This window comes from Ischnura elegans, chromosome 12, assembly GCF_921293095.1.
Source record: "Ischnura elegans chromosome 12, ioIscEleg1.1, whole genome shotgun sequence".
Lineage (NCBI taxonomy): Eukaryota > Metazoa > Arthropoda > Insecta > Odonata > Coenagrionidae > Ischnura > Ischnura elegans.
In genome coordinates this window covers 87,239,796-87,267,640 of record NC_060257.1, presented here as the reverse complement: position 1 = coordinate 87,267,640, position 27,845 = coordinate 87,239,796, and the positions used below count along the sequence as shown (strand labels likewise).

The window sequence follows — 27,845 nt, the reverse complement described above, 5'->3', positions numbered from 1 at the left end:
CAGACACTGGGATTCAATGCTTTCATTTTTACTTCGTGGTTTCCGGTCAAGGCAAATGATTTTTCCTTGGTGGAATTTTTGCACAACTGAGATTCAAACTCTTGCATCCCAACTTTGCTCTATTTACTCTAAAACTTAAGCTACCAAAACATCAATCTTCATCTGTGGAATTTTATTGAGTTTGGAGGACAAGACAGTTTATGCTGACTGAAATAGAAGTTTTATTTTGACAATATGAATCATCTCAAAGTACAAAACTCAATTAGCCATTAAATTATACTTCCCAGCGCTCATCCTACTAACACAGTACCTTCATCACTAATTTGGTGTGCATGAAGGTTTTCATCACAGATGCAAATTCAAGTTTCACCACAGATACCAAACCCTGGCCTCTCAACAGCAATGCCCAATGCACACGCCTACATGTGAGGTGCGGAAAGAAAAGGACCTGCATCTTATAAAAAAGAAAATTATAAAAAAACTACATGATATTAAAAGTATCTATACCTAGACATTAAATTTGATGAATACCAGTCTGTCTGAGTTACATGTAAAATTTGTCGCCCCCTGCCTCGCACCAGTGATGGTGAGTTTCGAGAGCGGTGGAAAGTGAATTTGTGAATTAGAGTCAAAGTGGTCTGCTTTCATTGAATGGTAAAATAAAACGCAGCCCACCCATGTAAGATAGAGTGATTTTTTTAGTTTAAAGTATACCAGGACTAGCCACGGTGATAATTTTTATGGGAGTCACCCGCAATGCATAGATTGCACGATTGTGCATTGCGGGTGACTCCTGTATAAGTTATCACCGTGGCTAGTCCCAGTATACTTTAAACTAGTCAAGAGTGTCAAACCTCTTTGTGTTCTTTGTCTGGGCCTGTTCTCCGGCTGTGGTGCTGTGCGCATGATTTGGACTGCTTGTGGCATCATATGCTCAGCAGTCCATACCACCTTGTCCGGTATAGTCCACAAATTTCCACAGGGAAGAATGACGCCTCGGTAGCTTAACTGGCTAAAGCACTCGACCGGAAATCGGGGGATCTGGGTTCAAATACCGGTCAAGATGGATGATTTTTTCTCTGTGGATCTTTCGATAGAGTGATGCTTAGGAGACGGGCGTTTACCACATCACAGTGGTAGGAATTAATTAATGGTTGTCAAATTGGTCTGGTGGCATTGAATGCAAACAAAAATTTCTCACCCTTATGTGCACATCGTGAGGTGAGTAAATTTGTGCTCGTATGAAACAATGCGTGCTTTTGAAAATACATCGCGTAGTTTGCGTTTGATGCTAAATCTCTGAACGCTCATTTTGGACTCTGTCCCAGAGGTGTAGCTCGATGTTGCGTAAAGTTGCGGGCAAATAAACATGCAAAAATGGACCAAAAACAGCTTGCCCATAAAACGGGAGACAAACAGTGGCAAGCCACAATTAATTCCTGTCCCTCCACTGCAGTGGTTCTCATTTGCAAAACTCTAGCATCTAGCAACAGGTGCAGCAAAATCATATGACTGGTACCAATGTTGGGAAGACTCTAGGAACTTGCCATGAGTTGTGCAAGAGATGTATGTTTGTAATTCAAATATTCAGTTCAAATGGCATTCAGTGAGCATTTTTTTATGTATTGTGCTGCCGCCTATGAATAAAGTGAAGCGGTTCTTCTTGTGGCCTCACAAAGTCATGGCATGTTCATTTCATCCCGTGTAGTTTGAACGGAGAAAGCTACCGAATTTTGACAATGTATAGTGGAAAGATTGAATAAAATCTGGTTTCAATCTGTTCCCTGTTCTTCCATTGAAGGACCAATCCTCACTATGACCTATACATTCGAAAAATTTGACCGATAAATACAATGGCATCACAAGAAAAAACAAGTCATATCATACCGTGAGGAAATGAATTCTAGACGTTTAAAATTGGCTGAATTAGTAACAGTATCAGATGCAATTTTTTTCCCTGCTGTGAGGGGGATTCAGTCCTGATTTCAATCCTTGCTATGCCCATGTATAGAGAAGTTTGCATTTAAATAATGCAGGTATAATAAGATATGAGCTATAAAAATCTGAAATATGTTCACTAATAATCAAAGATGATTAAAATATCATTAAGTCAGAAACATTGTTTCTCCATGGATATGTTTTGAACATAAACTGAGCAGCTTTGATGTTGCATTAATATCAAAAGTTGATGGTAAATTAAATATTGCACCCATCAAAAACATGCAAAACACACTAATACTGCAATTCATTAAAGTAATGAAATACAAATCATACTCGAAGCACCAAATAAAAAAGGTGGCATCCTTAACCATCGAATAAAACATGCAATTTAGCAATAATAATGCTGTATTCTTTATAAGATCATTTAAGAGTATATAATTCACAAGTCACCATTTATAGGTAAGATTAGAGTATTTCCAATTGCAAAAACAGTCTGGAGAATCATCCAAAGAAAGTGCAAGCCACGTAAATAATTCAAATTTAATGTTTCATACTGGGTTATCTTAAAGACAAGTCTTGCTATGGTCCACAGTATTTCACCGTTACTTCATAGGCAATTTGGATGAAATGCACTCCTCGGTCAATAAATACAGTTTACAGCCACTTCACACGTCACTACCCAAATCGGCATTTTCTTTGAACTGTACGGATTTACGAGGAGTCTGCCGACGTGCAAATACCGGCGATTCCTGAGCATTGCGGAGATTGTTCCTGAACGATTTCTCTTCGGAGTTTTCCTCCAATGACATAGTGCTGATGTCACTGAAGCTGTTGCCAGTTTGAGACGAGCGACGTCGAGGGTAACCACCTGGAGGTAAGCATAATAAACGCATGTAATCAAGCTATCAGTAATTTTTAACCATTTATAGGTATTAGGGATGTCCAGGTAATAAGAGAGCTGAATTTTTATCTTTTGTACAAAATAAGTAATTTTAAAGCAAATTACATGATATTGAATACATATTTTCAACTTATCTTTCCACATATGTATGTCGTTGCCTTTCCATTCCATTTAGGTTTTACGTCGAGGCAAAAGTTGTTTGATTCCCTCCTCATGGAATTACCCCTCAATCTCTTTCATCCACCTATAAACTTCCTAATTCACCTTGTCATTAGCTGAAAAATTTTTTTCACCCATACAAATATTCAAGAAGGTGAAAAATTGAAAATCTGAAGGAGTATAAACTTACGTGGGGGGACCCATAGATAACTAGATGAATTTCTTTAAAAAATCGTAATTTCTTTTTTTGTGTTACAAACATTAGTCACCTTTGAATTAGTCTCCATTGACATTGATAGATATTGGTTCAAGCGTTTTTTCCTCTGTGCAAAACACCTTTGCTACCTACTCAAACTTTCTGATGCCTACGATTCTATTCTCACCTCTAGAATGTCATCAAAACGTTTCCTTTTCATCACCCTTTTCATCAAGGGAACAAAAAGAAATCACAAGGTGCAAGATCTGGTGAGGAGGGTGGATGAGAAAGCCGTGTCACACGGTTTTATTTTTATACCAAAAACGGCTCTATCAGGAGTCAACAAGCAGGGGGGGGGAGGGTGAATTTTGCCGCGATTCATCTCATTTGCAAATATACAGCTAAAAAGCGCAGCCCAAAACTCAACAAAGGACCAGATTTCTCAGCTAGGTCTTCAGCAATATGCCTCATAGCGTATGGAATGAAATTCCCCAGCTATGTAAAAACTTGTGCGAACATGGAATCTTTTAAGAAAAAATGTTACAAATATCTCCTTTATCATTAATCAAATAATTTATTTTTACCTTATCCCATGATTATTTCAAGAGCGTGTAGTTAGGTTTGTTCTTTGCTAACATTCTTCAGTGCTGTTTTTACCTAACATTTACCTAAATCAAAATGTCATGTTATTATATGTATTTATTGTTCTTATGGGTTTGTAGCTGGAGCATTGAATAAATTTCATTTCATTTCATAGTCAATTCAAAAATATTTAACTACAAGCTACCTGTTAGAGATCTCCGTCGTTCAGTCTCCTCCCGGATTACACTTTGCGCTCGTTGTATACCACGCAAAGTACTGCGTCGAACAGAGAGCCTGCTGCTCATAGACTCTGAAAACAAAATGAAATTTTGAATTCATGAAATAAATATCTAGCATGGGAAAGTAGACATGAACAATTGGACCTTGCATATATGATGGCCCAATAGCTCTCCCATTCACTCTTACAAATTTATCATCCAAAGAGAGAATTTTTCATCAGTTCATTTTGTGCATAGTCACCAGTGGCGTAGCCCGGGGGGAGGGAGAGTCCAGGGGGTCCGGACCCCCCCAAAATATAAAAACTCATTAATTTTTCCTCATGAAAGAAAACAAAATATTGAAAAATCCTTAATTTTTTAAATATTTCTTCAACAAATGAAGTTTTTTCGATTATGAAAAGTGTTAAAATTAGTGTAAAACCCAATACTTTACCTAAACCTAAACCTAATACCGGTTTTCAAAAATTTCCCCCCCTTGGTTTTGGACTTCCCCCCCCCAACGATATTCCTGGCTACGCCCCTGGTAGTCACATTGTGCAGAATGAAGTCCACCCATGAACCACCAGTGGGTTCCACATTAGTCTGAATCAGAGAAAGCTCCACAGCAAACGTGCTAAATTGCTTGCAAGGCACATGAATGCAATGACACCTAGGACCAAGAGGCACTTTGGCTGAAGGAAAAAAGAAATGATTTCTAAAAATAATCTGAGAACACCTTTAAAGTCTGTGACCACTATCAAGCTATGGCTGCCATTTTTTGCAGTGTCCTCACCCCTTGGAAAGTGATGGGAGATGGAAAGGAACAGTGGTGGCACCAGGGGTGGCCCAGGCCCACCCAAATTATTTTTGGTCCACCCAAATAAGATGGACAAATTACAGAATCTAAGTTCAAAGTGACTCCGTAGGTTTCCGCCATGTCGAGAATCCAAAATCTCCATTCTTTCGAAGCTACCACATCGGTTCTTTCTTGATGACAACAGTTGTGCTGGCACTGCTGCCAGCATCTCCAGGTCGAAGATCCACGATTTTTGTCCTCCTTATATAGGGGCTCATTCCCGCCAGTTGTGGCTGCTGCTCTCTCATTGGTTCGTTTAATTAGTCTCCTCCAATTGGCATCCAAGTGGTAGCCGTCGTCCGTATTAAAAGTGTCCATCCGGGCTATTTCAATTGCTTCTCAGATAAGTCTGGGATGATATCTGCCTTCTTTTACTATTATCCTGGCTTCGTCAAATTTAACGTCATGTCTCGGTGTCCAGGCATGCTCCGACATGGCCGAAAGCTGGAATTGCCTGTTCTACGTGGCCCTTCCATGCTCTTCTGTTGTCATCAACAAACAACCAATGCAGTAGCACCGAAAGAATGGAGATTTAGGGATCAAAGTTAAAATTTATTTTATAAAATTGGAATAAATAGTGTACAGTTATGGGCAGATGGAAAATCAATCTGTCAATTTTCTAAACAACTTTGTATTGCTCATATAAATGCAGTGAAATAAAGTCAATACACTCGAAGTGGATTTTATGTCGACAAAGTTAAAATCGACCCATACATACATTGATCTGGGCACGACATTTAAGTGAAGGGGTGCCATTGGTTTAAGGTCAATGAGTAAATGTGTCAAACTATTTTTTGTCCTTCGTATTTACCAACGCTAACTTGAGGTTAGGCCCACTCAATTTATAATCTGGCCCACCCACGTGACACTCGCTAGAGTCGTAGTTGGAAAGGGAAGAGGGATGGGGCATCGGATGAGGCATTTTTCTACTTTTTCTCCCAATAGAAAACCTCTACCTGGACAAAATTCAGGGTTACATACTGTCAGCCTCTTCCCTTCTCTGCTGGGAGAGGGGGAGAAGAAGTCACTTTGAAGAGAAATTTGGAGGGATGAATTGAATAATGGTGTAAGGTGGGATTGGTACCGGAGAAGTTAAGTCCGAAGTCCAAGAGCACAAGGGTATTGGTAATTGTTCGTTAAAAGCCAAATTTGATTTTGTTTGTTAAAAGCGGCATTTATTTTTTGTTTAGTTTTCCTTAAAATATTTTCTAACTTCTTGTCTGTTATTTTGTGTATAAATATTTTAAGCACTCTAAGAAACTATGATTAATAATTATATTTTATTTTAATTAGCATTTTCATTTAAGTTGGGGGGAAATCGAGCCACGTATCTTCCTTTTTCCCGTTACCCTTGATTAAGAGAGAGAGAAGGGAGAGAGAGAGGGACGGACAGCAGTGACGCTGCTTGTTGGAGAAGGCTGAGATCTGGCCAATTTAAGCCTCCCGCGACTCCGCCTGCTAGCAAGTACATAAGTTGGCTGGGCCTGTCCAGTGAAAGCTAGTGTGCTGGAAGCAGGCTATCGAGTTAGCAGACAACGCAAAAGGCATGAAGCTATGGTCGGCGCATGTGCAAAGACGAGAACTGCAACCACGGCCAGTCGCATGGCGTTCACCCCCTTCTCTTGGATCTTGGACTTCAGTGGGGATTATGCCTCTCTAGTGTGGGGTCAAGGCACTGAGAAAGTGAAGGCAGGTGCTCACCACAAGTGTTCATCTCTCAATTTTGTAATCCTAATCTAAGGTATGTGGCTTGATGTGCAATTAGTGTGTGTATCGACTCGGTGTGGTTGCTTTTTGCGTGTGTCTTGAGGTATATCCATTTATTTCAGTTTAAATAATCAATTATTTTGTGCAGAGAATTATTAATCATAGTTTCGCCCGAGTTGTCAAGTGAGGGGAATGAGCCTCGATTAACTTTTGTAACAGGTGCTATTGTGTATTACCGATCTTTTCTCTTATTATGCAAATTTGGGAATTAAGTTAAATTAATTCGGAAGTTGAGCCAGAGTGGGGAAACTGTTTTATTCTTTTTTTTTTGTGTTTTGTTATTGTCCCGAGTCACCCATCTGAATCCTGTCATTTGTCACCACTGCAGTTATCTGAGTGGATTACGGTCGGAGGCGGCCTTGATCCTCATTTTCGATTGGTCAGGTAGACCTGGTGCCCGAGTTTATGAGTTTTAACAGGTAAGGCATTGCAATTGGAGGGATATTCTGTTGACCACCAAGGGATATTCTGTCGTCTTTTGTCTTGAAAGACAATGTACTGGAGGGCAGGGTTGAAGGCAGAGAAAAGGGTTGCTCTGGTTTGCAATGAATTGGACGTCTACAGGGTTGGGATATGACTGATACGTGTGTTTGACGGTGACGTGCGATCACGTCACTTTTGCGAAAGAGAATCACGTTGCTGTGGCTGTGGAGTGAGGAGGTAAGGAGACACAAAACAAACCTATCGAATAGAGAAAAGTTTAATCTTCAGAAAAAAAATTTTGAACCTTTCGAACCAGGACATTCATGGAACATGAGACAGGAAAAAACAAAGGGTGATCACAAAAAATTAGACTTTTAACATAATAAAACTAAATTAAAAAAACACCGAGAAATTGTCTCCAATTAACACTCACAAACAATAAAATAAAATAATCACATTCTGTCCCTAATCCTAAACTAACTTTAGATACAACAAAAGAAATTGAAAGTAAGAATAATGGGGCTGAAGACTGAGGTATCTAATGGAGTACATATTTAAGTTTGAAAGGAAATTGAATTAACTTTAAGGGCCATCAAATTACGTGATAATCCAAATTATTATCTATGCATCAGACACATGTGCTGAGGGTTCAATGAGCTTACCTATTGTATCCGGCCTGATGGAATTAAGGCGTTCCCTTAAAACTGAAGTGAGTGATATGGACTGGTGTGTCTGCTTGCTTTTCTTTCTCTCCAATTTTTCCACGGTTGTTCTTTGACCAGCGTTATACCTATCCATCCTTCTCTCCTTCTTGGCTTTCTTTGAATCATAATCCAAATCCCTGTCAGAGTCTTTCACTCTCATGAATTCACGAATCACACTAACAGCTTCCTTAGACGACATTTCTTCATCATTAACATTTGCCACCTGTTAATAATAATAATGACATAGTCACAGAGTTAAGGTATTTGTAAAAAAATTAATTTTGAGTCTCTGACAATTATGTAGCAAAATTTTCAAGAATCGTTAGATTGTTGGAGAGGTACTGATTAGAACCTTAGGTTTCACTTAATGGGGGGGGGGGGGGGTAAAGAGATTAAGCAATACTACATTTACAATTTTATTTAGTCATGTGCAACCCAAAAAATGATTATTAGGATCATGTTTTAGTGAACGATTAGATATATCTTAAAGAGTTTTCGGAGAGCATTTTATGCAGTAATATAACCATTTCCAAAATACATAACTCAAAATAAGAAAAATATATTAAAATTTCCCAGAAGATAATCAACAGTTTTCTAGGAGCAAAGCTGTAGATTTCAGCGAAATTAAATAGTACTTTCATTTTAAGTTACTGATTAGTCTGCTGTATGAGAAATTCAATAGTCCACGGTTGTATTATATTTGGGTTAACCTTTAAGTTGATGAGGTTGAAAACAGAGAACATCATTCCAACTTCTAAGGGGCTTTTCCTGCAATCAATTCACATCATGAGCCTTGAAGATGTTGACTGTTAACCTTTTCTCAGGCACAACATTTGAACTGAGTTCAGGCGCAATGCGTATGATCAACACACATGTGAAAAAACAGTATTAACTCATGGCATGGCTCAGTGGAATAACTTTAAAGTTTAAAGCATCATTATCAGTGTAGTCCTACTCTTCAATGATGTCTTACGTGCAATGCATAGACACCTGTACACGCCATCATAAAGCCCCAAAGCATACCAGCAGATGTGGTTTAATGAGCTCTTTAAGCAATTAAGTATAATTACATGCAATGCATTTATACATGTGAATTCTTTAATACCAGCATTCTTTATTTTACTAAGCCATTTAGCTAATTATGCTATTACAGTAGATTCCGGTTTATTGGGTCATATGCACTTTGCCGAAATTAAGCGGCTGCCCCAATTAGGCGAACTATCCTGTATATGGGCATATAGAAACGTTGAAATGATACAAAGAAGACTAAAGAATGTTTATAATGCAACATAATTTTATTAAACTATCAATTTGATTAATAAATCATGGAGTTTAGTTAATTTATTATCATTTTTAAGAATTATAACTATTTAGTTAAAAATATTTTTCACAGCCTCGGACGATGCTGAATGAATGTCTTTTGCTAAGTCCTATTAAAGAAAAGCCCTATCCTCTTGCAGATAGTATAACAAAGAGAGCTTTCAAAATAGGGCAAGAACAGGAACATTTGTGAAAAATAAGAATAAATCGAGGGAGGAAAATATAAAAAATAGTTTTCTCGAAAGAAAACATTTAATTTTGTCGCCAGTATAGAGCCTATGTCGCCAGTATAGAGTCTATGTTGCCGACTCATGGCCCAATAAAGTGGCATGCTGTCCCAATTAAGCTGAGAATGCTCTGGGATATTCCTGTATTGGGTTCTGTTCTTCAAGATCTTCCCCAATTAAGTGACTGCCCCAATTAAGCGGCTGCCCCATGTAACCGATGCACCCATTAAATGGAATCTACTGTACTTTGCTTTATTATGCTAAATGATCCGCCACTGATATGCTGGCATAAATGTAAAGAGTGAAAAGGCTCCATAGAGCGTGTGAAAACAAAAAATTACTTGATATGAGCATTAAGGGTCTATGCCGCCTACTGTTGCATAGAAATAAAAAATACACTCGCCCTGTACGTGTCAGATTCATTATGCTCGACAGAAGGTAAAAAAGTCCATGAAGCCTTGTTATCCCTTGCAGATTAGATGCCAATTGAATAGAGTTGACTGGAAATTAAATGATGATATCCAGAAATAGCAGTAAGGAACAAGTATAATTAATTAAGACATGTTGATAAACACTAATCTCCAGGTGTAACTTTGTACTATATGTACATATTTCTAAATGTATGATGATGCAGCATCTTTACAGCTATTCAATAAAGACTTACCTTTTTATTGCAATAACAGCTTAATTCTGTTGAGGCAAGAATGTGAGAGAAAGTTCCCAGACGATGGATCAGCATGGCAACGAATTGAATAATTAAAATAATGCCAAAGAAAAACACAAATATCAATCCAATAGGCTCCAGTTGCAAATATTTTTTAGTGATTATAATCTTTTTTTTGATGTTTTCAGCAGCCATGTAAAGAAATGGTACATAATACATTAGAGGAGCTACAGATAAACTATAAATGTGATCTTATAATCCTAAACAGTTGAAATCAAGGGCATAGAGATGGCTATCTAATTTTTCAGATCAAACAGCTTGGACAGGAATGATGACATTTTTGATGCTGAATTATATCACATTAACATGTAACTAAGCAATCACAATTAATGCTGCCGTTACCCAATCATTTAAGCCAGTGGCCAGCAGCCTTATTATGCACACATGTCAAGTTGACTGCAAAAACCACCTCATTTTTATGGATTTTTTAATAAGTATAAGAATCGTTATAACTTAATAGAAGAGGAAGGAAAGCAATAGAAACACGTAATACAAAATAGAGACAAGAGTGATGTGAAGAATGAATGATTGCATATTCGTCATATTTGCTTGTTTCACTTAGGCTCTGAATGCATTCATCTTAATGTATTAAGTTTGCAACATGTTTAAGTCTGTCTGCATATTGCGTAGTCACACTTCATGGTCTATTTCGGTTGTACTAAGTGCTATAGGGATGGGGTTTGGTGCGATCTACGCAGTCTCTTTTTAGACTTGGTCCCAGCGCTGCAGCTTGATATAGCATAAAGTTGAGGGTAAAAACCAAGGAGGTTGTAAATATCTGAAGGGGGCACCACTGGTTTCGTGCGTGGAGCAAAGTGTGGCCGGAATGGGGGTGCTTGGGTAGGACAAACCACATTGACCAAAACATAGATATATTCCCATAAGGGTCAATGCTTACTAAGTGGAGAAATTTTTCATCATAACTCATTAATACATTAAAATAACCCCCCTAATTTTGAGGCTTCAGTTTCGGGAAAAGTTATAAAAATGCGTTTGAATATAGTCTCCCCCTTTACTTTTAACATGGGCATTTTTGGAAAAAAAGGGGGCACTATATTCAGACATAAACAGTATTATCAAACACCACGGCTACGTTCTACAACCAGCTCAGCTGAAAATAAAATTTTACGAGAGTGAACTAGTCGAGAGTAAACCTGCACTTAAAGAGGTATTTAATTTTATTATGGCCAACGAAAATCTAACAATTACAGTATAAAAGTATATTTTCAAGGACCAGTAAAGTGGCTAACAGGACGCAAAGTTTATACATCAATGGAAGTATCACGAATGATGTGTTAACTCCGATGACAATCGCCGGCGAAATACTAATGATTATGGTAGCATTTTTCAATTAATGTAGTTTATTTTCAGAACAAATCTTAGCAACCTCAAAATACCAGTCGGAGACTAATAATTGTCAAACCAAGATGGCAGAACTTTGACCACGCTAAAAAATCGGAAACAGCGCCTCCAGATATATTTACAACCTCCTTGGAAAAAACGACCAGAAACAGCCTGCTCACAAAACAGGAGACAAACAGTGGCCAGCCACAATTAATTCCTTTCTTCCCACTGCAGGGACGCAGCTAGGAATTATGGCTGGGGGGGGTTTTAGGCACAAGTAATACTGGGGTGTGTGGGGGTATGGAATACCCACCAGGATAAGCAGTAAGTGGGAGATTAATAAATTGCAGAATTTTAAGATAAACGGTTCAAAATGGTGAGTTTTACGGCTTTCTGAGTGATATTTTATTAATCCTTACACTATTCTATTAGTGATATCAATCCAATTAAGTAAAATAGATTAAACTTAAAAATTTCTCTGAGCTCTGGGGGGGGGGGGGGGGGTTTATCCCCCAAAATCTCCCCTCGCAGCGCCACTGCCCCACTGAAGTGGTTCACCTTTTGCAAAACTCTACCAAAGGAGAGTCAGGCAGTGGCATGCAACAATTAATGCCATGTCCCCCAAAACTACTGTGACCATTTCTCGCCGTAGGCGCATAATTCTTGCAATTGGGCTATGAAACCCAGGCAACAAGGTAAAAACCAGTAGCCCAGCAAGGTCAACCACACTAGTCAGTGCCAGCAGAGCAAGTCAGGTGACACTGCTAGAACACATCTTTACTTGATGACATTCTTATCTTTCCAAATATTGGTGCGATTGAGTATACCTTAGCTTTACTTCCTCTGCCTCCATCCTATTTATTCTGATGGCGAGTGGTGAGCAGTGGCGCCGACTCCATGGGGCCTGAGGGGGCCCGAGCCACGACCACCGAGAAACAAGGCCTGAGCGCTGATGCCTTCTAATTGTCTGACGTCACGAGCCGTAGGTTATCAACCACGCCTTCCGACAATGCTTGCAGTTGTTTATGTTCATAAGCCATTGCGGTGAAAATGGTGATTGGGTTGTTGAACGCTAAGGTATTTGGAGTTTTAAAGCTTTTGCGATGGTTTTGTGGGCAACAGTATTGAATATAAGTGTTCAACAAATAGTGTACTAGTGTTGTCTGCATCTGTGCAGAGGAAAATACACGGAGGTAACAAAAGTGTGCGTTTTCAAATTTCCTAAGGACGAAGAGACGAAGAAGAAATGGATACTTACCATTCCAAGAAAAGACTTCCAGCCGACGAAATATTCCAAGGTGAGTTACTATCTTTTTCTTTCTATTTGGACGGCGTGATTATTCAGGGAAATGTTAGTATATTGTAAATGTTGATCGTCATTAAAAGTGAATTAAAAAGATATTTGATATAATCATTGACCGGTAGACGAATTGTTATGGTTTCTTGAAACAATTCTACTCTCGAGTGTATTTGCAGGTTGATTTCAATATTATTTTCGTTATCGCTTGAATAATTAATGGTTTTAATTATTTCATAGTACTTAAATGTCTTTGAAATTCTCGAATATCAATGCTAAATAGAATACGGCGCTTATCCTCGTGTTCTAAGGTGTTGTTATTAAGAAGAACTTGATTTTTTGAGTGTGTGATGAATAGTTTTGTTATTAGTAAATTGTGGAAACATGTGAAACACTCGGGATGAATAAATGAGATACCTACTTGTGTAATAAATATGACCCATGCGTACGATGGCATTTTACATTATTTGTATGTTTACGCATGCATAGGGTAGTATTACTGTTTTAGAAAAGAAGATTTTTTTGCATTAACTAGTTCTTACATAGATGATATGTACTAACTAATCGTGTTAATCTGAGAACGATTGTTTGGAGAGCGAAATTTAAAGTCTTCGAGGGTATTAAATGAACGATTCTTCAGTAGTTAATACATTATGGAAACATGTGAAACGCTCGGGATGAATAAATGGGTTACCTACAAACGAGATAAATATGGCCCATGTCTAAGTTTGCATTTTAGATCAAATATTGTTAATCTAACTACCAATGTGTGCACAGCGAATTATTTAAGTCGACTTAAGATCTTGTTTACTACACCCTTATCAGACGAAGGTATTCTTCACTTGAAATACAGTTGATTTTCCGTCTACCAATAAAATTATCTCTATTTTTAAGGTGTGTATCCGGCATTTTCTGTTTGAAGATGTGCTTCATTAAAGCTCCTACTTCGATGAGAAGTCAGGAAAACTGCTGGCTGTACCATTGAACAGCCCAAAATTGAGGGATGGTTCCATGCCAAGGATCTTCCCTGATTGCCCTGGGTACCTTACCACTTCAGAGCAGACCAGGGATGCGCCTTCAATGAGGGAGCAGCGTCTTGAAAGTGCTACTGTGGAAGCTGCTTTAGCTGAGAGTTTGAAAACTCAGGAAGAATATAGGGCTTAGAAAAAGCTGGACTCTTCCGGAAACGTAAATTCTCTGGTGAAGATGAATAAGCATTCAGTATTTTGGGATGTGGTCGTGAAGCCGTGTGCTATAATATTAAAGCATTTGGAAGAGTGTGCATCACCTCTTATTACTTACTCATTAGTAGTATACATTCATAATAATATCAAAGTATACCACTGAAAAAGGGAATTAAAAGCAATAGGCAAATTCACTCCACTTTTTCAAGCCTATTTCATGTATGAAAAGTACCTATGATGTGTTGGATAGAATTGAAAAACTCCACAAATAATATAAATATTTATAGCGATATTGTAGCTCTACTGGAAGAATGAAAAATTAAAGACTATGCAAATCACTCTTTGAATAACTTTATCAAATCACAAATGTCTCTTGTTCCAGAAAAAAAGGTAAGTAGGTTCAACAAAAGATAGTAAGTAAGGTTCATCTGGGACATATTTGTATTTGCAGCAATGTTTTTTTAATATCTCCTGAAGTTCATATATTTGCTCGCAATTCTGGTCATTTGGTTTTCCCACATCCAGTTACTATCAAACGGCTCTGCTCTTCTTTTAAAATTGGTCCAATTAATGAGCAAAATGAGCATGGGTTTCTATTTTACGTGAGGCACCGAGTATCTCATTACAGAGTCACGAGCGTTATATCACCCTTATGATGGATCAAGTTCATTTGAAACCCTTTCTTGACTACAAGGGCAGATGTATAGAAGAACCTGCACATAACTCCAGCAGTTTAGCTTCTAGTGCTCATGTGTTCGCGGTAGAGAACTTACTATATTCATTCAAAGATATTGTCCATATTTTGCCAGTGAGTACTCTGTAAGCCTGTGTTCTAAAAGATATTCTGAAGAAAGTCATCATTGGTCTCGAAAAAGTTGGTCTGGATGAGGTTTGTATTATAAGTGAAAACAAATCCATCAACAGGAAGGTAGTATCTCTCTTCACCAATCCACCAAGGCTGAGTATAGTTTATCCACATCCTTCTCATCATTCTTGACCATTATTCTAAAGGCTTGACTCTGTCCTTATGTTTAAATGTATTCGCAACAACTGGATCAATAAGAAAAACTATTATTTTCCCAACTGAATGCCTTATATGCTACATTTCTGTGTTATCAGGTAAGACATGGTATTTTTCCATTCAAAACAATTTCCCCAGGTACTTTAAAGCATCAAATCCTAGTTCACCGTTTCTTAAAAGGCTACAATTCGCCCCATTAAGTGATTAAATTGCCATGAAATTATAGTTTGCAGATAGGTCTAATCAAAGCAATCCCTATATAATTTAACAGAAGCACAATCTAGTTTTATCCTAATCTTGCGCATGTGTAAGAACATAACTTTTTTATTTCATCATCGTTTAATGCAGCGATGCTGAAAAAATAGAAGCCCCGTGAAGGATGTAAATATCCTATGACTTCTATGTTATAAGAACCACTGATGTGTAAAAAATGTTTTACTGAATATAAGACTTTTAATGATATTCTCGAGGTTTCGAATGCATTTGGAAGCAAGCTGTTTCTCTTCAAAGAAGATTTTTCGGCGAAGGCGTTGGTCCAGTCGAAACAATTATGTTTCTCGAGGTAGGGATTTACTGTTAACATCATTTAAATGTTGAAACACTTACTTGCAATTTTCCACAAAAATAAAATTTTTACTACGACTTAAGTTTCGATGATACTACATCATTTTCAAGTAACAACTGAGAGAGGAGAAATGGGGTGGAAGGTCCTCAAGGAGCTGGTTGGAATGGATAGGGGTGCAAGGCGTGGAGGGGAGGGGGGGAGGGGAGGGGGGGGGAGGGGAGGGTGGAAAAAAACCGGAGGAGGTAAAAAGGTTGGGAATTGAAGGGTTTTTTCGGGGTTGACAAACTTGAACATAGAAATAAATGAATGCATTTTAAAACACGTGGCGGTCTTCTTGTCTTCGGGTGTTTCCGAGCGCCTTCCGTGAATGGTGTGGAAGGGGGGGAAAGACGTCTTCTGTGCTAGAAGGGTCTTCGGGGGTGCGTTCTTCTGAGGGCGTGTAGGTGGGGGGCGGGGGGGTCGGCGGTTAGGGTTCACCGTATGGTTCTTGTGGGATCTCTTTCACGTCGAGTGGGCGACAGGAGGGGGGGGGAGAAGGGATTTTAACACTTCTGGGAAACACACTATTGGAACTTAATGGCAAGCAAGGGTGATTTTGAAAGGTTGAGGTGGTCATTGAGAAGGGAAACCTGGGAATGTTTATGTTGGTGGATCTCTAATTGTTCCAAGGCGTCTAATTTCCTTCCTTTGATATGTTTGTGGAGCACTTTGGTTGTGAAGTTTGGATTGTGGCCACTCTCAATGATGTGTTTGGCCACCATCGAAGTTAGGTTACTGTGGGCGATGCACTTCCTGTGTTCATTAAATCTCGTGTTGAAATCTCTTCCTGTCTGTCCTATATATTGCGCATGGCACTCGCAACACGTAATCTCATAAACACCACTCAGTTTTTCATTTTCGATTAGGTCTTTGTGTTTACACAAGAGTCGGGATAATGTTGTGGGGGTGTAAAAGGAAACTCTGAATTTTTCCTTAGGGATTTGGTTGGCAATCTTGTAGGAGAGATCTTTGATGAAGGGAATTTTGCACCATTTGCGGGGTTCACTTGTCTGCTGTGGGGAAAGAGAGGTGTTGAGGTTCACTGCTTGTTGTCGTCTTTTCTTGGCAAGCAAAGAGTCGATGAGTTTCACACTGTATCCATTGTTAATTGCTATTGACTGGATGGTCAGGAGTTCTTGATGGAAGAGATTATTATTCATAGGGATGTTGATTAATCTATGGATTAGGGAATGAAAACCAGCTAGTTTGTGTGAAATAGGGTGACATGAATCCGCTGGGATGACCTGATCTGTGAAAGTAGGTTTTCTGTATATTGAAAAAACATGGTTTTGTTTTTGAATTTCCACAGACAAATCTAAGAAATTTAATTTTTTGTCCACTTCCAGTTCCATTGTAAATTTTATAGAGTTATGTAGTGAGTTAATGAGCTGGAGAAAACTATCTAGCTGTCTGTTGGTGCCGGTCCAGCAGCACAAAATGTCATCAACATATCTGAACCAGTAGAAAATGTTTTGGCAGTACTGTGGGTTTGACTTGAATAGTTTTTCTTCTAGGTGGTCCATGAAAATCTCGGCTAGTATGGGCGAAAGTGGTGATCCCATGGTTAGACCTTCATTTATCTTATAGAATTGTCCGTTAAAGCGGCAATAATTTTGCTCCACACAGATTTCCATTAATTGATATAGCTCTTCTATGATCAGTGGGTGGATGTTTGATTTAGATAGTATTTCTTTGGCTAAGGTGAGTGCTTCACGGGTTGGGACTGAAGGGAATAAGTTTTGAACATCAAAAGAAACTAATTTAGCATTTAAAGGTAAAATCATATTCTTGAGTTTTTTTGTCAGAGTAATCGAGTCTTTTATGGCATATTTTGCGGAAAAATTAGTTAGATCACGGAAAATAGTATTCAACTTGAAAGCAAGTTTGTGTGATGGAGCACTGACACTGGACACTATAGGTCTAATAGGGGCGTCTTTTTTATGTAATTTAGGCAAACCATACAATCTTGGTGACAGGGGATTCATGGGGGTAAGAAGGTATTTTTCCCTATCAGTCAACAGGGTTGAGGAGGTGGATAAAGCTTTTTTCACTTGTTTATGAAATTTTTTGGTGGGGTCTTGGGTAAGTAACTCAAAGTTGTTTGCGGATATGAAATCATTGCACTTACTAATGTAGTCCGCTTTGTCCATGATCACGGTTGAGTTTCCTTTGTCAGCTTTGGTGATGATGAGTTCTTTCTCCTCCATTTCTCGGATGATGCTTTTCAGCGTTGTAACTTCCTTCTTCATCCGGAGGTTCTTGGCTGCTGGAGTCTTAGTTAAGTCCGCTTGGATGGTGTTGGCAATCAGTTACAACGCATCATCCGAGAAATTCATTATGGGTGTGAGGAAAAAAATGTGTCAGGCTTGTCGATTTTCCCCAGAGTGTCCAGATATCGAGATTCGAGTGATCAGGGTTCTAATGTTGATCATATGTCTCTTCTAAAATGCTTAAAAAACTTAAAACTCACTACTTCTAAAATTTCCCGGGGCAAGATCCCCGGTTTGGGCTACCCCAATATTTTTTGAAAGTCGGCATCTCTGGTGGTGAGCTACCCTGGTGCTATTTACTGGTCACTCCTATAGACCACAGCTATAGGGTTATTCTGTATTATAATCCACCTTTTTTATGCCCCCTAAGAAAAATCACAGGGACAGGGAAATAAACTGGCCTCCCTATCTATCTATCTATCTATCCATAGCTCTATCCTCACCTATGCAAAGTAACTTATGTGTTGAAACAAAGAGCATGTACAAAATGCTAAACACTCTCTATGTAAACTCAATACATGCTGCAAAACCAAATTACATATTTAGCAATAAAATTGAAATTGAATCGAGAGTGACATTGGACATTCACACTCGAGTTTTGAGTAACACGCCTTGAAAATGAAACATAAGTCATCTTCCGAAACGTCAGCCTATACAACTCAATCAATCTGGTGTAAAACACGAGAAAAATTCATCCATATTATTCACCAGGAGAAATTAAAATCATTTACGTAGCAACCAATCATTAATTTCATAAGCAACTACTTCACAGTCTTTCTTAGGAACAACATTTTGCCATAAACATTTAGAATTTTCAAGATTGTCATTATATAATTAATAAATTTGAAAATAAAATCAAAAAAATAATTAACAGCAAGGAATAATTTTGGTAAGAGGTTACACCACACATTGAATGCCACAAGCAGGCATTCATCTCTTACCTTGAAGTCTAAAATGGTTGTAGATATGTATTTATGAAAGCATAAAAATAATTAAGAGCAAACAGTTATAGGCATCTTATATCCTGCTCATAGCTGACCCTAGATTAAAGAGTTTGAGCAATTGCAGCATTTAATTCACTTTGAAAATAGGAACATAAGCAATGAGCAGAACTACAATGAATATGTGTAGAGTACAATAAATGAAAAACTAAGGATTTGGACCGCCAAAATCATGTCACTTACTTCATGTGCTGTAGCAACATAGGTAATGTTGTTCTTCACCCCAAGTGGCCATGTGACATGAAGAAGGTCTCTGTGCAATTGTAGCAAAAACACTATCACCACAAAAAATGCATTCAGCATGAAAAAGGCAAACACAGATTTGTCTCGAAGCTGCTTTAGGTCATTTGCAATTTTTTTCTGCAAAAAAATAGAAAAGAAAAAATCAGCAGCCTTCATTAAATTTGAGTAGATAGGGAAAAAGCCACAGGAAATTCATTTTAAAATAATGAATTTATTTCATCGAAATAAGAAGAAAACAGATCATTCACATGCTTACACATATGTACTTATTTTCATACTAATAATTTTTTATTCTTTTCATGTAACATGGCAGAAGTTCCCATTGGAGACATCTGAATCCAGTGGTGGGATTTAAGAATTAGAAATTAGTGGGCATAAACACAGCTTGATATTTTTTAATGATACAATGTTGTGTCGTGAGAAGCGTGGGAAGAGTTGGAAGCTGGAGTGAAAGTGGGAGGAATGATGTAGAAATCGGTAAGGTTCGCAGATGATCAGGCGCTGATTAGCCAGTGAGGGAGGGGACTTCAGGCTCTAGTGGATGCGTTATACGAGCGGTGCGAGGAGTATGGGATGAGTGTTTATCACAAGAAGACTAAGGTTATGCGGTTTTGTAAAGTATTGCGAGCGAGGAATGTGAGACTCAAGATAAAAGTAAGTGGGGAATAACTTGAACAGGTAGAGCAGTTTAACTATTTGGGAAGCACATTAGAGGAAAACGGACACAGTAGTAGGGACATCAGGGAAGCGAAATGTACTAGCAAACGAGGCGTTCATGAACAGGAAGGAGATTCTGAGAAGATCGTTATGTGAGAGTTCAAAGAAAAGGTTAGTGAAGAGTTTGATCTGGAGTGTAGCTCTCTACGGTGCGGAAACGTAGACACTGAGGAAAGAAGACGAGAGAAGATTGGAGGCATTCGAGATGAGGGTATGGAGAAGAATGGAGAAGGTGAAATGGACAGAGAGGAAAAGTGAAGAAGTGCTGGACATGGTGGGTGAGGGAAGGCAGCTTTTAGATGAGATACGGAGGAGACAATGTATGAATGGAGTTAGTGCTTAGCGAGGAGGGGATGTTGAAAAAGGTGTTAGAGGGTAGAATGTTAGGGAAACGAGGGAGGGGATGGAAAAGAATAGGATTTTTAGATAGATTGAAAGGGATTAGGCCTTACAGTGAATTAAAGAAGGCAGTGGTGGAAGAAAGGTAGGCTTCCAGATCACTTCTTGAACACTCCATGGAAACCTACCTTGATTGGTAGATACTATACTACTACTATATAATACTATAATAATAATACAATGTCAATGGAGACAATGAGATAATGAAGAAATGACAGAGCAAAATGATAAGTTTTCCAGCTCTTGGTGAGCATGGGGAAATACGCCTATATTCAACATGACTTTCTCGACTCTGTCCACAAAGAATTTATGTACTTTCATTAGTAGAGTGAACAGAGTTTTACTGAGAAATAAGCTATAATTTGGGATTTTAGAATACATAATTTATATTTTCGATAGGTTGAGCTATCAAGTTCATAACTTTTCAATGTCATACCTTGAAAGTGCAAATTCTTTATTGCAAATATTGAGAATTAATTATTCACTACTAGTGTTGTCTATTTCCACTCTTGGACGTACATATGTACTTTATCACAGTGAATGATCTGAAATAATAACACCTAACCTACATAACACAAATACTTTATTCCACCACCAGGACTTACACTGCCACTAATTATGTAATTACCACTGGCTCTCTGGCCCTTTATATAGCCTATCATACTTCATGAAAAAATTACCAGAAAAGTCTACTGCATAAAGATGTGTTAACAAACTGGAAACTTGAAGAGATCAACGGCATTGATCATTCCTGAAACCAAATTTGTATTATAATGATTCATATAGTAAAGGTAATGATTATTTTCTTAAGTATAAAACAAGCTTAATTCTTACAATATTATAACATTTTAAATAACTAAATACTTATTAACAATCATTCTCATGTAGGCTTATAATTTCAATAGCCTAAAATACAAAAATGAATAATGGAATATTTTGCAAAACCTATCTAGATATGAAGAGGTATAGTGGTTTTACCAATAGTTGGGCCATAATACAATAGACTGTAAATGCCTAGATCAACATAGCCTTTAGGTGCAGTCTACATCACATTTGGCAGGAGAGTATCAGCTACTCTGTGCAATGTCTTCAGCTGATGTGTGAAAGAGTAAAGGCCATTGATTTTTTGCAGAGGATAGCACGAAAAGTGGGTGATGCATCAAAAAAAAGAAATATATGGGTCAATTTCAGACATTTCCCATGTAAAACAACTTATGTCTTCTTAATGCATTACATAGAAGAATACATACCTTTTCATCATCAGACTCGGCAATAGGATACAGGTATTTGTCGATCAGGTCTTTCCAGAACACCATTTCATCTCTAGAGAGGATTTCCACGTCTCCATTCTTTAAATCTGGATCCTCTATCCAGTAAGGATTGACAAGGTCATCCCGTTCAATTTTGGGTTCTGTAAATGTAATTAAAACAATATACCCAGTTAAAACACTCGGGCATCAGTAATGTAGACTTCCACGCAAAAGATCCCAAAATTCTTCCTTGAAATGCAGTCGTATAAAAAATTAGCAACATATAATGGGCATTCCACCAAGATCTAGCCATTTCATTTTTTTCCTTTATAAAAATTAGACTATGGCTGTTGTGGTTTGGAAGTTTATCTAAAAGTATCTAATAATTACTTCTCTTCTCATGGTGAACTTATCCTTATGCAAAGATGACTACTATTGCAAATAGCATTATAATGCTTCATTTGCAATAACTTAAATGGGTGTAACTACCCAGATAAAAATATTTGGTCTGTAACTAATCTGGATCTGGTCTGTAACTGGTCTGAAAGGCTAAATTTTGTTCTGTAACTGGTCTGTAACAGAACTTTATAACAGAACTAACGGTTATAAAGGAAATAACCGACTAACAATAGGTCAAACTGAACATGGTTTGCATTGCAGTTCATAGTGAATACAGTCTCCTTCGCTGCTGGGTACAGTAAATATACTCCTGATATTATCCATACCTGGATTTGACCCTCCTTTGATGTTTCCTTCAGTTTTTTTTAAATAAAATCAGATGAAAAAACTACAGGATTATTCTATTTTAATGGAATTATACTCAGGGGCTATTTCCTTAAGAATTCTCTTTGCAAAACATAATTACTTTCTTTACTTGCTGACAATACTTCAAGTTTACTTGGACGACGTCTGCACCAGTATTGTAGAAGACAATCAGAGGTAGAAAAAAAATGCTATTGATTAATTTTATGAGATTTCTTTAGTAACAAATCATTAAATAAGTAATAGCTATGCAGGATCTTTAAATTAATTTTCCACATTGCAAATGCATAATTATTGCTGTGGCCTTGTAAGCAGTTGATTAGAGCTAAGGGAACTGGAGATTTTGTCGCACACGGGCGTGTTTATGCAGCCATCAGTCAAGGTCAAATGGGAGGGAAATAGAGTAGTAGAAGTGATGGCAGCGTGGGATGTGGAATCAGAGATGAAGGGAGTGGAAATCACATGAGTCACTGCACAGAAATAAGTTTGCTGGAGATCTGGAGCAGTGGAAGTACAAGTATAATTGCATAAGCACCACTAAAGAGATATGTGGTCGGGTGAAGAAAGTTCTCAGTGAGTCCTTCAAGCAATCTCAAATATCGTATTTTCGGTTACCTACGTAATTCGTAACAATTATCCAGAGTTAACTGAACTTTCAGGAGAAATTTGAGCTTAGTGAAAAGTTGGGGTTGTTGCTTGTATAACACTGAGTTCATGTCTTACCAGAAATCATGCTGCCACTGTCGGATCGATCACTTATTTCATCATCTACATCGTTAGCATCTTCCTCTGCCAAGGTACCCAAAAAATTACTGCCTGCACTGCTAATCACTGAACGTCTCCTGCCAGAAGTCATTCCTCTTGGATCAATACACCTTTTGAAATGAAAAAATAACCATGAATGCACAGCAAGAAACATAAGTATCTTTGTACACAGTCAAGTACTAAGTTATACATATTACCAAGGATGAAATTCACAATGAGGAAATCATTTGGTGGATTTGATCCTGGATCTCCTGATTGTAAGTCAGGTATACTAACAGTTACAAAATTACTGAACCTAACCTTACGTTCATTTTGAACCCCCCCAGATATTATCTATCAATGCAACTGAAAATTTCTCTGTATAGTGTTAACATATGCCCCTGTTCTAACCAACCTGGCCAATCCACAGCCCTACAATTGACGTTTGGGGTAGGATTTTATTTCTACAGAGATCAAAACCTGCAGAGAAGTATTTCAAAAAGAGTAGATGTGTAAAGTCTTTGGTAATATTTGGAAGGAGAGGTTTTCTGAACTCAATCATTGTCCTACATCTCATTCTTCCCTCAAGCCACCTTAACCCTTTCGCTGCGTCACACTCAACGGAAACCTAGCCGTCACATGCGGCGAAAGTGCTAAGTGCATGGCAGGCAGGAAGAAAAAGTACATACATTCACAGCAGTGAAAGAGTTGATAGGCGTATGCTGGAAGGCTTTACAACACCAGCCATTTACCTCCATACATACCATAAAAATTAAGCTGCACATTATGAGGGTGATTTGATTACAGCCAAGCATTTAAGTCACTTAATGTTTAAGGGATGAACAAATTCCTAAACCTATGCATTCGGCAAAATTCCTCTCTTATTTATGATTTCTGTAGGGGAATGAAGAGGTCATGATGAACAGCACGCTCCCAATTATCTGGCTGCGGTTTATCCAGGTTACGGATTATCTGTGCATGATTTTCACTATCACTCAATTTTTTCAGCGATCATTAATAAAATTAAAAAAATTGGATGCAGAATCATCAGAATAGGGTCGTTTCCTTCATCAAAGGAAACGAAAGGCATTGATTGCAATTCATTACCTACCATTAGTGTATTCATAACATACAAATTATTTGGTTTTAGAATTCCCAGTTTAGACGAATGTTAATGATCAACTTAATCCTCACTTGAAAAAGGCCAGATTGGCGCCTATGCAATGCCACTCCACGTGACGTCACAGGGACCTAGTTTCTATACGAGCAGATGGGAGTTTTACATCGTCTGAGATTACCAATGCATACATGAGGCACAGAGCTCAGGGAAACATCTCTAATAATCACCTATTAAAACTGGCTAAGGTCGGAAAGTTTTCCTCGTTTGATAAGATATTAATAATCCATATTTAAGCCATGCACTACCAGCTAGCATGGTACTCTGCTACCTGCCAGCATCCTGCGTCGTATCAGCGCTCAGAGCCTCGCCCCAAGGTCACCTCACGTGCGGAAGCGGGAACCAGAACGACATCACACGGGAGTTTTCCCGGCATTCATACTTACCCGACGTGTTTTCGCGGGCTTGAAAATTTTCACTTTTCATTTAATCGCGAAAAATAGATATCGTCATTTAAAAATATAAAAGCATTAAATATGTACTCCAGGAGTAATAATCTTTTGAGATTCTTCCATAAGAATTCCCTTCATAAAACGGAAGCAATCGCGCACTAGCTGCATTCACGGGAGCACCGTGTTCCTGTTTTCCAAGCCTCGCACTGCGCGACCACGCTCCGTGATCATGGATACATGTCTCGCAGAAGTTGTAACCCAGTCAACTTGTGCGAGTCGCGACTACGTGGCGTGGTGCCTGACAGTGTAGTTTCTGATGTCGAGCAGTGGTTTTGAAGTATTCATGCAAACCACTTATCTGTATCCATGATCACACAGGATGGGTAGTTTTTGAAACCAGGCCTTACATAGTGCATTTAATAATACGAGTCAACCATGTTATCGCAGTTAAAAAGATCACGAAATAGTGAAGAAAGCTCTCATTAAGTCCGGGAAGCACTCTAAAAAACAGAATACCTGCATAAATAATAATATATTGTTTGCTTTTAAGTAAATCAAGACCATTGCAAGACATTAAAGTGAAAGTTTGAGTTATCCATGTTTTCCGATTATTCTTAACTGTCTCTCCCCATCATTAGCCCATTAGGATAAACGAGAGTGTACTGTAGTCAAATTATCACATTTTACACACAAATGGCACATTATAAATTGCACTTGCAGCAAGGATAAAGTAAATATTTCATAGGGAGTTTCGAGGAACATCAACTCTACCTTTCTATATTCTCCATGCGCTTACCGAGCCTTTCAAGGGACTCGGTAATTTGAAGTAAGCTTCTCTTCTCTTCAGCTTTGCTGTCATCCTTGTGAGTGCACAGCATGCACTTGAAAAGTCCAGCAAATGAAAACTCCATTGACCCAGCGTCATCTCCACCGGCTGGACCAAGGAAACCAAGGAGTGACTTCTTTTTCCCTTTGTTCTTCAAGGCCTCCTCCGCTTTCTTTTTCTTTTCTTCTTCCATCTAAAATGTTTTATCCAAAAATAAAGGAGAGAAAAAAACAGTGTTTTTATGATGTACTCATTTCCCATTATAATTTACAGTAGAACACAGTGAATTCGCAATAATGGAAGGGGGAGCCAAAATGGAATTTTCAAAAAAGAATGGATAATATGTGCATCCAAGACCATTTTCTTGATGGTTGTGACCTTAGATTTAATTGAATACTTTTTCTGCATTGTAAAATTTGGATAAAATCTGCCAATTCAATCGAAGCTTTCAATTGAATTCAATGGAATGTGCCAATATTCAAAGGAATTTCCTCTTATTCAATTGAATTTTCATATATTCATTGAAATTTGCCACTTTTCAATTGAATGCAACTGAATATTTCCGATAGGGGTTTGTGTCAATTATATTGAAAAATCTCAATATTTAGAAGAATTATTAAAGTTTCTCATTTTATTCGAGAATCACCAGTTATGAGTGAAGACAAAATTAAGTCAAATCTGGAGCATTGAGAAAATGTGGCAATTACACAGACTAAGTCACCTTTTGGTATAATAAATATGTACATACATGCAGTAGTGGGTGTGAAGAGAGGAGAGGGTAGAAAACCGTGAGTAAGGGAGGAAGTCCTGGGCATCCAATGGTTGGTTAACCACACGTCAGATAAATAATTATGTAGTGCTATACGGCATGCAAACAAAATTAGTTCAGTTAACCCTAAGATGCTCAAGGTGCTGATAAATCAACTATATGTTTAATCCGGTGTAAAAATGTTTATTTATTATATCTTGGGTTAGTTTCACTTTCATACAGGAGATTACATAAACTTTTATCACTCCTGAGAAAATGGTATTATTTCTAATACCTATTATAGTGTTCTTTATAAACAAAATATTTCAAATGCCTGCTGTGCTCTTGAATTGGGCTAAAGTTTTCTGAGGGTCAAAACGTATTGCCATAAGAGCCAAAGGGTTTGAAAAATTACAAAAAAAATTTAGGCAAAATTAATTCCATGATTTTTACGGAAAACATAAATTTTTCTGCTTAGATAAACTTTTTCCACTGGTTACCCTTTACTACCAGATTCAATTTGAATGCCTTCAAATAATTTTGCCCATACAGGCACACGAGGCATTGAATAGAGCTACATATTTCCTTAACCCTTGTAAGACGGTGGAGTTTTCGTCTTAGCATGACTGCTGTACTGAGCCAAAAGAGACTCTTCTTTCCCCTGGTATGGAGCATTTTTGCGAGACATTCGTTGAGAACGGTCTCCCGGATAATCACAAGCCCTCAGCTCCAATCTTTTTTCGACCCCTCCCAGCAGGGACTCTGCATTATCTCGGACTCCGAGAGTTAATTGTAAATGCTGCTAGTTGTGCTCCCTCCTTTCCAGGTTTACGACTCTACCTGCAGCATTGGTTCGCGGTCAACTTATGGATTGCTTATTTGTATTTGGCACATGGATAATTATTGCTTGAACGTAAATTGCAGACTTTGAATTGAATTCCTCATTTTTTTCTGAGCATTGTCAAATTTTAAACGAAGTTAAAAGGTCAATATTAATGCATGTAATGCAGCAACCATTTCCATGTTGATGTTTACACAGAACTCGAGATATAAGTTAATATTTATCGTAGAATTTCATTAAAAATTGTAAACGTTGTTCAAAAGACAAAGAATAAAATTCTTAGTTTATATTTCTTGAGAAAAGAAGAAACATTTCTTTCAAAACTGACTGGATAAACAATTGTATGACCATGTTTCCTTACCACTAAGAGCGGTAATATAAGACGAAGGGTCCGGGTACCTGCTCCCGGATTTTGAGGGTAAAGCCTAAATCCCTCAGTGTTGGGTCCTGAAACAAAGACGTCTTACACCCTAGACTGTCATATAAGGGGGAGAGCTAGGAAAGGTACATATTTAGCATTCGTTCATTTGCGTAAGAAAACCTCCGACTAAAACATGCTGCTTTCGTCTCCCGGGTCAAGAAACGTCCACACGTATATTTTCATCTTTAGTGGGGAAAAGGTTAGGCGAGTATGGGCACACTAGGTATTAAAAGGTTAGAATAGGCATTCTTTTAATTACCTCTTGTCTTCTTCTTCTAGATATAATCTCACGTGTGCCCCAGCTGACATTGTTCATGTTGAAAACTGAATAGATGATGAGCAGCAGATACATTGAGGGCACAGTGATGTAATAAGTGATTCCATGAGGTAAGCATCCGATTTCTTTTGGATGTAATATTGCTGTCACTATGAATTCACTGGCGACTATAAAGAGGAACAGCGACGAAGGTGCCAAAGGTCCATCTTCAGCTATTTGCATCATTATACCCACCAACACTGCTATCATGACCAGACCATATACTGTACTTATCAATAATGCCGTCCAGAGCTGTAAAAAAAATTCCTC

The 27,845-nt window shown here is 38.1% G+C and overlaps 1 protein-coding gene across 1 annotated transcript in view; it reads right to left on the bottom strand.

The window, feature by feature from the left end:
* Positions 1–2,328: 2,328 nt before the first annotated feature.
* Positions 2,329–27,845, bottom strand: part of LOC124169315 (chitin synthase chs-2-like) — an 83,220-nt gene continuing 57,703 nt past the window's right edge. Inside the window, exons 16-24 of the mRNA XM_046547898.1 lie at positions 27,519–27,827; positions 25,195–25,442; positions 22,834–22,985; positions 21,349–21,509; positions 18,923–19,099; positions 9,959–10,126; positions 7,706–7,970; positions 3,985–4,089; positions 2,329–2,809 (exon numbers count right to left, since the gene is read on the bottom strand). Of these exons, the coding sequence (XP_046403854.1) occupies positions 2,607–2,809; positions 3,985–4,089; positions 7,706–7,970; positions 9,959–10,126; positions 18,923–19,099; positions 21,349–21,509; positions 22,834–22,985; positions 25,195–25,442; positions 27,519–27,827 (1,788 nt within the window). The 3' untranslated portion in view covers positions 2,329–2,606. The remainder of the gene's footprint in view (positions 2,810–3,984; positions 4,090–7,705; positions 7,971–9,958; positions 10,127–18,922; positions 19,100–21,348; positions 21,510–22,833; positions 22,986–25,194; positions 25,443–27,518; positions 27,828–27,845) is intronic.